Source organism: Carex rostrata, chromosome 27 (assembly GCF_964058835.1).
Source record: "Carex rostrata chromosome 27, lpCarRost1.2, whole genome shotgun sequence".
Lineage (NCBI taxonomy): Eukaryota > Viridiplantae > Streptophyta > Magnoliopsida > Poales > Cyperaceae > Carex > Carex rostrata.
This window is the reverse complement of record NC_135944.1, coordinates 4469047-4482157: the sequence shown is the minus strand read 5'-3', so window position 1 is coordinate 4482157 and position 13111 is coordinate 4469047. Positions and strand designations below refer to the sequence as shown.

Genomic DNA, 13111 nt, shown 5'->3' with positions numbered 1-13111 from the left:
AAATCTAAAACTGATTGGTTTTTATGTGTATGTAGACAAAAAAAATATAGATGACATTTAACAAAATTATTGTGAAATATTATTTAAATTTTTTGTTAATAGAAAATAAAAAAAAATTATGACATACACATAGAAATTCCTCTCATAAAACATATATACCAACTTAATAATTAGTGAAAGAAAAAAATTCAGAAACCACTAAGTGCCATCTCTATATCAGAATTAAGGAGAAGCTTATGTAACCACATACATGACAACACCATTATGGAAACAAAGGATCATCAAAGAGTAGCTGTGTGCAGTTGAGTGATGTGATGTTTAACCTAGATTCTAATCATGCAATCTGATTATCATATTGCAACCTAGAGCCCTTAATTTTGTCCATTTTTTTCAAGTACAGAGAATAACATATTTTAAATTGAAAACCAAGTACATTTGTTCTCTATTTCCAACAAAACAGTATACATCATGTTCCCCATTAAAAAAAAAGGGAAAAATAGTATAATTAATCCTTTTATCTGTACCATTAAAAAAAAATTAGAACAACATTCCTCTACTACTCATAAGTAGACAATTTCTATTTTTCAAGCATTGTTGTTTATAATATTTTATTATTACGAGACGCTATTATTCATAGCGTTTCCGTATTTTTCAACGTAAACATGTCTAGTTTATTACATGTTAATTAAAAAATAGATCGAAAATCTCATTTTTTTTTGCCCCCTTAAAACAAACTATATTCAATTCAAGTAGCATTATCCTCTTCCTTGTTCATCATTTTTTCTTACAAGTGCATTTGAATTATTAGCAATAAAAAAGTTCCATATTTCTGTTGAAATTTGGGACTTATTAAATTAGGCATTTTTTGTTTTCTTTTTATTTATTTTTTAAGAAAATTAGTAGGTGACAGACCAACAAAAATTTAATAACCAAATCAAGCAAACAAACTAAAGAGCTCAAAACATTTCATTTGTGGCCTCTAAATTTACACCTCAAAGCAATTCATCATACAAAAATTGTTGTATGCAACTCTTCCTAGAACTCTGGAAAATAAAAAAATAATGATATGATCAGGTTTTCTTTTCATGGTCGGTGCATTGCTTGTCAGACTTGTGCTTTGCATATTGTTCTCTTGCTACCTTTGCTTCTCTGTGAAACAACCCCTAATGCTCTCTGTGCATACAAATCTTGGTACTAGTAATTAAAAATATCACATTAATTAGTGTAATTATTTTTTATGGTTTGTCAAGATTGGATTAGGTTTAGATCCAATCTTGGTTACTGTGGTACATTTCATGAAGTCTGAACCATAGCTGGCGTTTCTTATTGGTATATTTTAAGTATAATACCTTTGGATAATTTTTCAAGAAAGCAAAATAATTAGTAATAACATATATAAATGAATTTAGATTATTTAAAAATAAATTAACTTTTAAATACTTAGAATAAAGTATATAAGCAGATCATTGTTTATAGTATGGATTATTTTTGTATTAAATTTCATGTTTCAATAAAAATAGGTAAATTCATACCGCTGTAAATTTGAATTAGTTTGATAAATGATATCAAATATTTTTTTTTCTAATTATCAAAAACATTAAATTAATTTATCTTGAATGAAGCTCAACCGAAAAAAAAATACTACATGTTGGTCAGATTCTCCCTTAGTTTATATTCTTTTACAAATGGTCAAAAATACCCTTCTCCTTGGTCAAGTTTATTTAAATTCATGAAAATATAGAAGGTGATGTGTATAAAGATAGGTGATGGCATAGATTCCATGAGGTGCACATGAAGTGTCTTGGAGGCAACTTGTTAGTTGTTACTATTCTCCATTTATGAAATTGTTTTGCCAATTTATCAGGGCTTTACCTAACTGCATGCAAACATGGCGTAGGTGTTTGACTAGAAATATTATTTAATAAATTTAATTAGTTTTCAACTCTAGATCTGTATATACATATAAATTAGGGGTTAATATTCTTTATGAGGGAAGGATTCTATTTTTCTTTAAATTTATATTTATGTTTTCAAAGTTTAAAAAATCAATCTGAAACACTCAATATACTTGAATACTAAGATATACTTGAATACTAAGATTTTACAACTTAAATAGCCACACATTAACATAGGCGGCAAAATAATATTGAAACATCAGTATACTGGTATACTGGTACACACCAGTATACTGTTGCACCTCTTGTATCATTTTCAACTGGTATTGCTTTATTTCTTTACTTTTTCCTTTTTTCTTTTCATACTTAGATTTTATTTTCATAGGCTCAGCTGTACTGAGCCATTTTTATTTTATTTAATCGAGATATAAATCTCTTATAACTCTATCAGTTCAATATCAAATGAGCTTGACCCTTATTTTTAGTCAAAAAAAAAGATTTTTTTTATTTTTCAATTTTTAATATTATTTAAATAGATAAAGTCATTATTATTTTAATAGTCCTTAAACTTTTAAATTAATTTTTTTTATCCTTCTAAAAAAGTACTAAATAAATTATTGTTGTGTTAAGTTTGAAAATTTGTGCTAGCAACTTGGACAAGTGCTAACAAGCATTCTCCAAAAATTATGTAATTATAAAATAGGAAACTATTTTCCAAAAATTCCTGCAGTTTGTTAGCACAAAGTTCTAAGTTTAATCAAGGCAACAACAAGAACATTGAATGGATCAACAAATAATTTTATCTTATTTTTTTGGATAGAGTTTATCCTTACAACAGTAAATTAAAATTTAATAATTGGTTTAAGACCTACATCTAATTGGTTGATAATCACGTGAGGTGGAGCCCACAAACAGTTGCATGTTCTGTTGTTTGTTTATATATTGAGACAATTAGGAAGCTAATTAATTAATATATTTATTACTAAATGATGATTGATCCTCTTTTAGTATGGTTTCTTTTGGAAATGAGTGATTTGGATCCAGATCTTGGGTCAAATATTTTTTAAAATTAACCATGATTATAAATATCTAACAACTCTATAACAAATGTAATTAATGTGGCACTGTCATACAATTATTATCAAATGGTAGATAATGAGACCGGATTTAATTATCTCTACAGTCAATAACCAATGAAATTAATGTAACACTGTTATACAATCATAATGAGATCAGATTTAGTTCTACAGTCAAGTAGATGTTTTTTATGTTTAGAAATAGTGATTGTTTTATATAGTATATATATAATTTAATAGATAAATATTAGGTCAATCAATTTTCATGCAAGGGCCAGCATAGTAACAAGATTTGCGAATTGTTTATGAACAATTCAGATTTGAGTTGTTAGCAAATTACTCTCCGTATTATTCGATTTTTTAATTTTCCCCGAAATTTTATGAATTATTCGCGATTTTTTTTACTCTCTTGTGGATTTTTTCTCTCTCAATGCATAATTCAAATTATTCTCAAATTATGAGTTTTTTTATTCTGTCATTTTCAAATTATTAAGTTGTCACTATGAGAGTCAAAGGTAGAAGAAGAGGCAAAGGAGTGGATTTTTTAAAGTGATGTAAAATTTGAGTTTGAAATTCAGACCATTCGATTAAAATTTTGAGATTATGTGGACCAATTTAAAATTTTACGGTATTATTTTCAAAATTTGTATCAATTTATAACGAAATGTTCTAGTTTAAATTAACTCAAATTTTGACTTACCTTAAATAATCTGAATTTGAAAACACTCTAAATTATTTTGATTTATAAAATTAAATCACACTTTATTTGATTGTTGAGTATCTTCAATTATAATTTTTTTTTTTTTGGCTCCGTACCTGAGATATGATTATGTGAAGATGTCTGAAGAGTACATAACATTATAATTATGTTTTCTTTTTTTATTAATGAGACTGTACAACAAAAAGAGCTATACTTTGGCAATGGCAAGTAAATAGGGAAAGGAATAAATATGCAAGCAATGCATGATTCTTTCTCTCCGAGCAACTTCTAAGGCTGTGCTTCTCAAAGCAGGCTGCAAAGGGAATAAATAGAAGGAGAAGAGAAGGAGATGGGTTTTGTTAATCTAGGGATAGTAAACTTACTCTGATTTGAGGGTGAACGTTTTCGTCAAAAATTGACGTGGTGTACAGAGAGACTTTTAGATTTTTGAGGGGGTACCCTTCAGCGATTGGGTCAAATCAGTCGCAGAAGGGTTCATCTTCGATGCTTTTATTTTTTTGAATTTTTTGAGTTTTTTGGGGGGTCTTTAGCGATTGGTGGCCGGACCGGTCGTTGATACTGGTTGTTGAAGATAGGGCTGTCAAAAAAGCTCGCGGCTTGCCTCTAGCTCGCTTGCTAACAGCTCGCTCGGTAGTGGACCGAGCTGTTAACGAGCTAGCTCGGCTCAGGCTCGGGCCAAAATAAACGAGCTGAGCCAGGGGTCAGCTCGGCTCGTTAAGCTACAGTGGATTTAGGGTTTAGTCCCGTATAATTTTAAGTCCAGTTCCATTTTCAAAGGCTCAATTATGCAAAATTAATGTATTTTTGGTTTGGAAAGAAAGGATATGGACTTTAGTTACTTGAAGATGTGCTTGCTGGACAATTTCTTAAATTTTTTGAATGGACTTTCTTATTATTTTTTATTTTTTTATTTGTATAATAGCAGTCCAATAAAGCTTAGCGAGCCAGCTCGTCAGCTCGCGAGCTAGCTCGGGCTGGCTTGTCACAAGCTAAGCCAGAGGTTTTGGCTCGGGTGACCTAGGTCCAGCTCGCTCGGTCCAGGCTCGGGCCAAAATAAACGAATCGAGCTAAGGCCCAACTCAGCCCGAGCCAGCTCGTTTACAGCCCTAGTTGAAGACCTGTTTTGTTGTAGTGTGTTCACCTTGTTTCTCTTCGAACAACAATCGTTCCTCTTCGCTCCTTCTCCGTTTAGGGTTTAGGGTTTACATCATGACTGGCAGGGACAGATTCAGGATTTTCGTCAGGGGGGCAAAAAAATAGTGAATCGGATTTAAACCCATTAATTATTAGATATTCGATAAAAAATAATACTTTGACCTATACTTTTCAATATTCTGACTTGTAATTTATGATTCTTTAACTTATAATTCTAAATACTAATCATAATTCAAGAATTTATTTTGATTTTAACCGTAAATTTAACCTGAATTACGAATCAAACGTCCCAGAGAGAGACAATTTTTTTCGAAGGGGGGAGGAGGGGCATAATCAATCGGAACTACTAAATCAGCACTAAAACTCAAAATCCAAAGGGGGGCGGCTGCCCACCCCCTGAATACATCTGGGTCCGCCCCTGATGACCAAACTATATTAGATGAAGCTCTCCTCCACACAATGAATCTCACTTTTCCTTTCTCTGCGTACCTCCAATTGGAGCGAGGCCTAAGAGAAAAACAATCAATCTCCTATGGTATTACACACGATGTGTTTTTATCTCTAAGCATAACCAAATTATTTTCAGACTCGCCTTAAATATGTAGGCGCCTTTAATAATCGTGACAGTTAAGAACTGCGGACTTAATGCAGTGATATGAGTTCCATCTTTCTACGAAAAGGTTGCATGTTCAATTCTCAAAAAATAGCATATAAAGATGCTGGAGTATACCAGAGTTCTTTAATAAAAAATAATAATAATCGTGCCAATTTAAACGGATGATTCATATTTCCTCTACCAGGTGTGATACCTGACCAGTTTCGAACTTAACAATCGATTGGGAAGGAAAATTCCCATCACCTCATATACCTGAGGTACAATTAATAAATCCAGACTCTTCTTTTGATTGTGACACAAAATCTCAAAACGAACCCCCCTTTAGCCACCAAATTCTTTTGATCCGACTAGAACTGAATCCAAAGAATTGATTTTGGTGCAAGGCTCCTCAGGTACCTGATGGATGCTTCTCTTTTTTATATTTTCTTTTCAGAATAAGACATCACTACTGTTGAAAGACGGCCAGTTCTTCTCCATCTTTTCAATTATGAAAAAGTATTAGGGCCTAACATAAACCTTACAAAATTATGGGCCAGAGTTGGTAACTATTCCTAAGTTAATGGGCCAGACAAATTATGGGCCTGACCGACAATGATTATTGTTTTAGGAATGGAAGACGTTGCATCAGCAATTCGACAGTTAAATTTTAAAGAGGAGGGTTCAAATGCACCAAAATTTTTGTGCACCCAAATGCATCTTATTTTTCAAATTCTTTTTCTCTGTTTTTAAAGTCCGAATAGTCAATCCGAACCGTTAGATGCGATCTATATATTAAGATGTGCTTGGAGACCAAATTTTACATTTTTTGGAATTTTTTTACTATTTATTAAGCCACTTTGAAAATCGCTGATTTTACATTTTCTGGACCATTGGATCAGCGATTTTTCAAAGTGGCTTAATAAATAGTAAAAAATTACAAAAAATGTAAAATTTGGTCTCCAAGCACATCTTAATATATAGATCGCATCTAACGGTTCGGATTGACTATTCGGACTTTGAAAACGGAGAAAAAGGATAGGGTGCATTTGGGTACACAAAAATTTGGGTGCATTTGAACCCCTCAATTTTAAATATATCATTTTATATTTTGTCTTATTTAAATAAGAAGTCAGAGGCGGTCCGACGAGCAACACACCAAATTCGGTCCCGTTTGAATCATGTTCGTGCAAACAACTTCTAGATTTGCGTTAATCAAATGCGCACGAACTTTTAGACCTCCCCCACTCTTCTAAATAAAACTTACAAATCTCATTATGGGCCTCAGAGAATTATGGGCCCGACATTTTGATAAACCTTACAATATTTAGACATGTTTAATTAATAGGCCTTGAATTAATTATAATGAAATCCTTGTTTCTCCTTAGTCGTTACATCGTTAGCAGAGATTTTGATCGCACGAATCTCAATGCACCACGAATCTCATTAACTGCTAACTGCTGTCAACTATGTTACCCTGACACTCCTAGAAACCCATCGTACTCGTGTCCGACACGTATCCGACACCGACGCGCCTCAGACACGGCCACGATACGTATCAGACATGCCAGCTGGCGCGTCGTCTTACGTGGCGTGTCCTTAGTCCTTTATACGGTCTTCGACATGCTCTGACTCATTTGGATACGGCCTAGACACCACTTTGACACATCTAGATATGCCCTGGATACCGCGCGCCTGGTCCATCGCTGCACCATGCACCGCGCTGCTGTGGACCGCCAAAGAGGTAGTTGCTCTGTGCACCCCGCCAAAAAACATTCTTGCTCTGCTGTGAACCCCGCCAAAAAATATTTTTTTCCAGCGCTACAACCTGGATTCGAACTAGGGTTTTGATTGTAAACGTCTGAGGCCTTAATCACTGAACCACTTTACATTTGATGTTATAAGCTATTAGCTTTTATATTTAAAGTAATTCAGAATTTTGATATTTAATTTATATAATAATAATATTATTAAATTAATCATACAATATAATAAGCGTGTCGTATTCTTAATTTTTGAAAATTACCGTATCGCCCTATCCGTGTTGTGTCCGACACGATATCTGTATCCGTATCCGTGCAACACATAGGCTGTCAATAACTCAATTCCGCTTTCTCCCAAATTCGAACGCAGTAACACCAGAGTGACCAGACAATGGTACTGGACTTCTACTGCTAACTAATGGAGCGGATCAAGAGAGCGATAATCCGGATTGCTGTCACGCCCGACAACCGCTTATCGGATCTACCGTTAACCCACCGCTCTCTCCTCCCTCTCCTCTCAGTCGCCTCCTCTCTCTTCAGCCTCTCTCTCTCCCTTCGCCGTGCTCTCTACCAGTACCGCCTCTTCTCTCCTCACAGGTTCCTTTTCTCTTCTTTCTACTTTTCCTTTTTTTTTGAGGGAGACTTTCATTTACACCCCTCAAAAACCTTGAAATTACGTATTTTTTATTTTCTTAATAAATGGTAAAATGGGAACTTCATAAATTAAAATGAGTTTTAATAAAAAAAAGGCAATAAATTGGGTACATGTGTGAGTTGTTGAAATTTAGAAGGGAACCTATGATATTATGAATTTTAGAGGGGAAAATACGTAATGTTGATTGGATATTGATCTCTACTGATATCTGGAAAAAAAAAAAAGATGTGAGTATTGGTATCCAAATTGGAAATGTAAATCATGCAGTGTGGTACAGTTCTTTTGTCGGGTTGGGTTCGGGCTTTGGATCTCTTAACATTTGTGTTATTGATCAGATCGAGTCATGTTTGGGTTATATCATAACCAAGCTGGGTTGGATCACTGGTAAATTTGGGTCTTGTGACTTTTCAGAATTCTCTCTTTTGCCAGAGAAAGGCTGATTTTTGTAGGTCATGTTTGATTTCACCATGCAAAGTGTAGAACTGGTAATGCCAGATACTAGCTCACTGGTAAATTTAGGTCTTGTGACTTTTCAGAATTCTGTCTTTTGCCAGAGAAAGGCTGACTTTTTATTCCTGTTAGATTTCACCATGTGTGTGTAGTACTGGTAATGTCAGATAGCAGCTCACTGGTAATACCTTTTGTATATAATCAGGTTTGACTTAGTACTGGTAGAGTAGGAGAAGATAGTAATTTTTTATAGAGGAGTGTTCAAATGCTCCAATTTTTGTGCTTCCATTATGCTTTCATTTTTAAACCTTTAATAATTTCAAAATTATTACTTAAATGTCAAAATAAAACCATTAGATATGAACTATATCATTTTCTCTATGCAATCATGACATTTTAACTTTATTTTGATTATTATCGAGAGTTTGCAATCATGACATTTTAACTTTATTTTGATAATTTTTGGTTGTTGATTTTTCAACATATTGATTCATATAAAAATAAACCGAAAAATGATAATTGCCTATGTGCATGTAGACAACTAATATAGAATTATAGATCACATCTAATGGTTTTGTTTTGGCATATAAGTTTTATAATTTTTGTTACTAGAAAATTAAGAAAAAGAGGCACGATGGAGGCACAAAAAGTGAAGGCATTTGAATTCTTCTCTTTTTTATATTAATGTTGGTATCTGTTTACTTTTTTGTTCTTCAGGTTGCCGGTACCAGTCATAAGTGTGGGGAACATCACATGGGGTGGTACCGGAAAAACGCCAATGGTGGAATATATTTCTCGCTTCTTTGATCAAGCCGGTATCTCGCCTCTTATTCTCACAAGGGTTAGTTACTTAGTTGGGTTCACTTTGTTTAATTGCAATTCTAGAATAAGCAAGTTGGAATAGCACCTTCTATTTTAATTCCCATGTTTCAACTATTCTCCATTAATCTAGGGGTAAAATGGGAACTTTAAAATTTTACAATGAGTTTTAATAAAAAAGGCAATAAATTGTGTAAATTTGTTAGTTTTTGAAATTTAGAGGGGGAAATATGTAATTTTGAAGTTTTTGAGGGATATATATGAAATTCCCCCAATAATCTATGCTATGCACTTTTTGTAGGGTTATGAGGGAGGTGATGAGGCTAAAATGTTAGAAAGGCATCTCTTCGGTACCTCAGCGAAAATTGGTCTGGGTAAAAATAGGGCTGAGGTGGCAGCCTCTATAATTAAAAAATTTGGGCACGCTAATTTACCAAGCTTATTAGTCGGCGAAAAATCCGAAATGAATTCTAAAAATGAAAAAGTCGGTGTAGTTATACTTGATGATGGAATGCAGGTAAATAAAAATAAATAAAATAAAATGAGTGGGGCTATGTTATGGTACTATGTATAGTGCAGATTGGTCTGTGCTATGGATCTCCATTTTTTAAGTCCAAACGATCGATCTCCACATGAAAATGTACTTGTGGATCAAATTTTATTATTTTTAAAAATTATTTTACTAATTTTTACTATATTTTGTACCATTCAAAAGTAGTGATTTTCTACCTATGTAGAAAAATTGTAAAATATTTCTAAAAAAAATATTTATCTGTAGTACGGTCCAATCCGCGCTATGCATTGTACCATAGCCTCACTCAAGGAGTAAAGTAATTCCTCTCTGATTTTTAATCTTTTTTTTATAAGTTATTATTTTTTGATCTAGGTAGCACTGGAGTTTGTCTCGGCAAGTTGAAATTGTCATGATAAATGGATTAGTGCCTTGGGGAAATGGGCATTTAATCCCACGTGGGCCCTTGAGAGAGCCTCTAAGTGCACTTAACCGAGCTGATGTTATAGTTATACATCATGGCAATTTGGTACTGTCAAGTTCTCTCTCTCTCTCTCTAAAAGTTAATAGAAAATTCAATAACTAATGCTAACTTTATTACTGATTAGGTGTGTGAAGCACAGCTCAAATCCATCGAATCAACGATTTTGAGGATTTGTTCGAAGAAACATTTAATCTATTTCAGTGAATTGGTTCCATCTCATTTTTTCGAAATTAAGGACCCAAATGAAAAACTGCCTCTAAATACAGTGCATGATTTTGCTGTGCTGTGTGTATCAGCTATTGGCTGTCCTGATTCCTTCATTAAAGCAATTACAGAGGTCCCCTCCCTCGTCAAATTTTTTTACTATATTAATACAAAAATGAGTGAGGCTATGGTACTATGAATATCAATATCTTCATTTTCAAATTCCAAACAGTCAATCTGAACGTTTAATATGATCTCCATATGAAAATGTACTTGGTCACAAAATTTTATACTGTTTAGAATTTTTTAACCATCTTTTTAGTTATGTAGAAAATCCCTACTTTGAATGGTCTAAAATCTTTAGATCAAATGATTTTCTACCTATCTAAAAAAATAGTAAAAATGTTCTAAAAAATGTGAAATTTGATCTATAAATACATTTTCATATGGAGATCATGATGAACAGTTCATATCGACTATTTGTACTTTGAAAATGAAAATATTCATCCATAGTACGGACCAATATGTGCTATGCATAGTACCATAGCCTCACTCTACAAAAATTATTGATCCTATAATACTTGACTGTTTAAATTGTTGGTTTCTTTACTTGGTGCAGATTGGTGCATTGAACATACATAGATTGGATTTCAGTGATCATCATTCTGTTCAAAGTGATGTATGTTTTTTTTTTTTTTTTGGGTTATTTTGTTAGATTTTATCATCTTTCTTTCTTTCAATCAAAATTGTAATGCTCACCTGTTAGTAGGTTCTTGTTTTTGAAATTTCTTTTATTGTGGATTTGTGGGTATGTATATAAAGGAAAAATTGGATTCAACTAGAGGTTTAATTTCAGAATTTAGAATCCATCTGTGGTTATATGTGGGCTCATTTGGGTAGGGGTGTTCATTTGATCCGGTTTATTTGGTTTTCAACTGAACCGACAAATTTTGGATTGAGTGATTCGGTTTTTTGGTTTAAATGGTTAGGTTCGGTTGAATTTTTGAATTACTTCGATTTTTTATATTTGGTTAGGTTCAATCACCCTTATTTCGGTTCAATCTAACAAATCAAAATTACTTGATATTTAGTTCAATTACTTCGGTTAGTTTATATTTGGTTCAGTTTAATCTCTCTTGTTTAGGTTCGACTGATATATATCTTGATATTTATTTCTTAGATTATTAAATGTATTTCTGACCTTTTGAAATTTAATCTCTCTTATTTCAGTTCAACCAAACAAACCAAAATTTACTTTGGGTTTTTGGTTCGGTTGTTACTCGGTTGGTTCGGTTAGATTTTTGAAAGCCGAATCAAATTTTGGTTTGACTATTTTAATTCGGTTTTAACCAAACCGACCATTTGAACACCTCTAAATTTGGGTCAAAACTGTAACCCAAGAGACTGAACTGTGCCATATAAGTATTAATCCATGACATGAAATTTCAGTACTTGATTTTTTAATTAGTAACATGCTTTTATATAGGATATAAAGCTGATCAAAGATAAGATTAGAAACCTTGCTTTGGTATATAATAATAAAGCTGCCATTATAGTGACAGAGAAGGTACGACATCTCTCTTCAATTTCAGATAACTGTAAATTTTTTAGTTTTTTTTTGTGCCTGAAATTTCATTTTCCTATTCAAGTCCACTGATGTTTTCTAAAAGGGGGAATTTCATGTATACTCCTCAAAAACTTTGAAATTACGTATTTTTTCCTATTCAAGTCCACCGATGTTTTCATGTTTAATAATAAACTACGTAAAGGGTAAAATGGATATTTTATAAATATAAAATGAGTTTTGATGAAAAGGCAATAAAATGAGTAAATCTGTGAGTTATTTAAATTTGGAAGGTTGAATATGATATTATGAAGTTTAGAGGGGGAAATACATAATTTCAAAGTTTTTGAATGGGTATACATGAAACTTTCCCATTTCTAAAAAATATACTGACTGAACTCAATTTTATCAAACTCGTTCAATACAAGTCATATACTTTGCTCACTGGTACCATAGTTGTACACTTGTACTTACTATTCATGTACTTTTACAATGCTTGGTACCAGAATTTTATATTTTGCTTACTGGTACCATAGTTATACTTACTATTCATGTACTTTTACACTGCTTGGTACCAGAATTTTATATTTTGCTTACTGGTACCATAGTTGTACTTTTACAATGCTTGGTACCAGCATTAAATATTTTGCTTACTGGTACCATAGTACTTACTGTTCATGTACTTTTACAATGGTTGGTACCAGTACTAGTGCGTGACAGTGAAGAAGTTGAGAAGTGAACAAAAAGGAATCATTTTAAATGACTAAAATTCCCGGTTGAAATTGTAAATTGACTGATTTTCAATTGTAATCATTTGATTAATTTTTTTTTTAATATATATATTTGAATAGGATTATGACAGAGACCCAGCTGTTCTTCAGAAACTAGGCGAATTTAAAGTACTTGTGTTGTGCTCTTCTTTTCGAATTATGCCTCTGAAATCGAAGGGAGAAGTCAGTTTTAAAGCAAAACTGAAGGAGCTAATTCTTAAGAAATGTTCTTATAAAACAAATTTGTAACATATAGTTATTTTTGCTGGTTTTCATTGACAAAATCAAGTAGGGTAAAAAACAACTAGAATTTGCTTCTCTTGAAATAGGTTGGGTTTTTGGGTGTTCATTGGATCCGATTTATTTGGTTTTCAACAAAACTAACAAATTTTGGATTAAAAGGTTCAGTTTTTTTGGTTTAAATAATTCGGTTCGGTTGAATTTTTTAATTA

The 13111-nt window shown here is 32.6% G+C and overlaps 1 protein-coding gene across 1 annotated transcript; it reads left to right on the top strand.

Moving 5' to 3' along the window:
• The first annotated feature begins 7552 nt into the window (after positions 1–7552).
• On the top strand, positions 7553–13090 carry LPXK (tetraacyldisaccharide 4'-kinase family protein). Its single transcript, XM_078293300.1, has 8 exons — positions 7553–7799; positions 9025–9148; positions 9428–9643; positions 10017–10166; positions 10246–10458; positions 10945–11004; positions 11812–11892; positions 12741–13090. The coding sequence occupies exons 1-8, from the start codon at positions 7621–7623 to the stop codon at positions 12906–12908; spliced, it is 1191 nt and encodes a 396-aa protein (XP_078149426.1). The 5' UTR covers positions 7553–7620; the 3' UTR covers positions 12909–13090.
• The last annotated feature ends 21 nt before the right edge of the window (positions 13091–13111 follow it).

Coding starts and splice junctions, on each gene's coding strand:
- LPXK (XM_078293300.1), top strand. CDS start 7,621: ATGGAGCGGATCAAGAGAGCGATAATCCGGATTGCTGTCACGCCCGAC. Junction 7,800..9,024: donor CGCCTCTTCTCTCCTCACAG/GTTCCTTTTCTC, acceptor TTTGTTCTTCAG/GTTGCCGGTACCAGTCATAA. Junction 9,644..10,016: donor TACTTGATGATGGAATGCAG/GTAAATAAAAAT, acceptor TGATCTAGGTAG/CACTGGAGTTTGTCTCGGCA.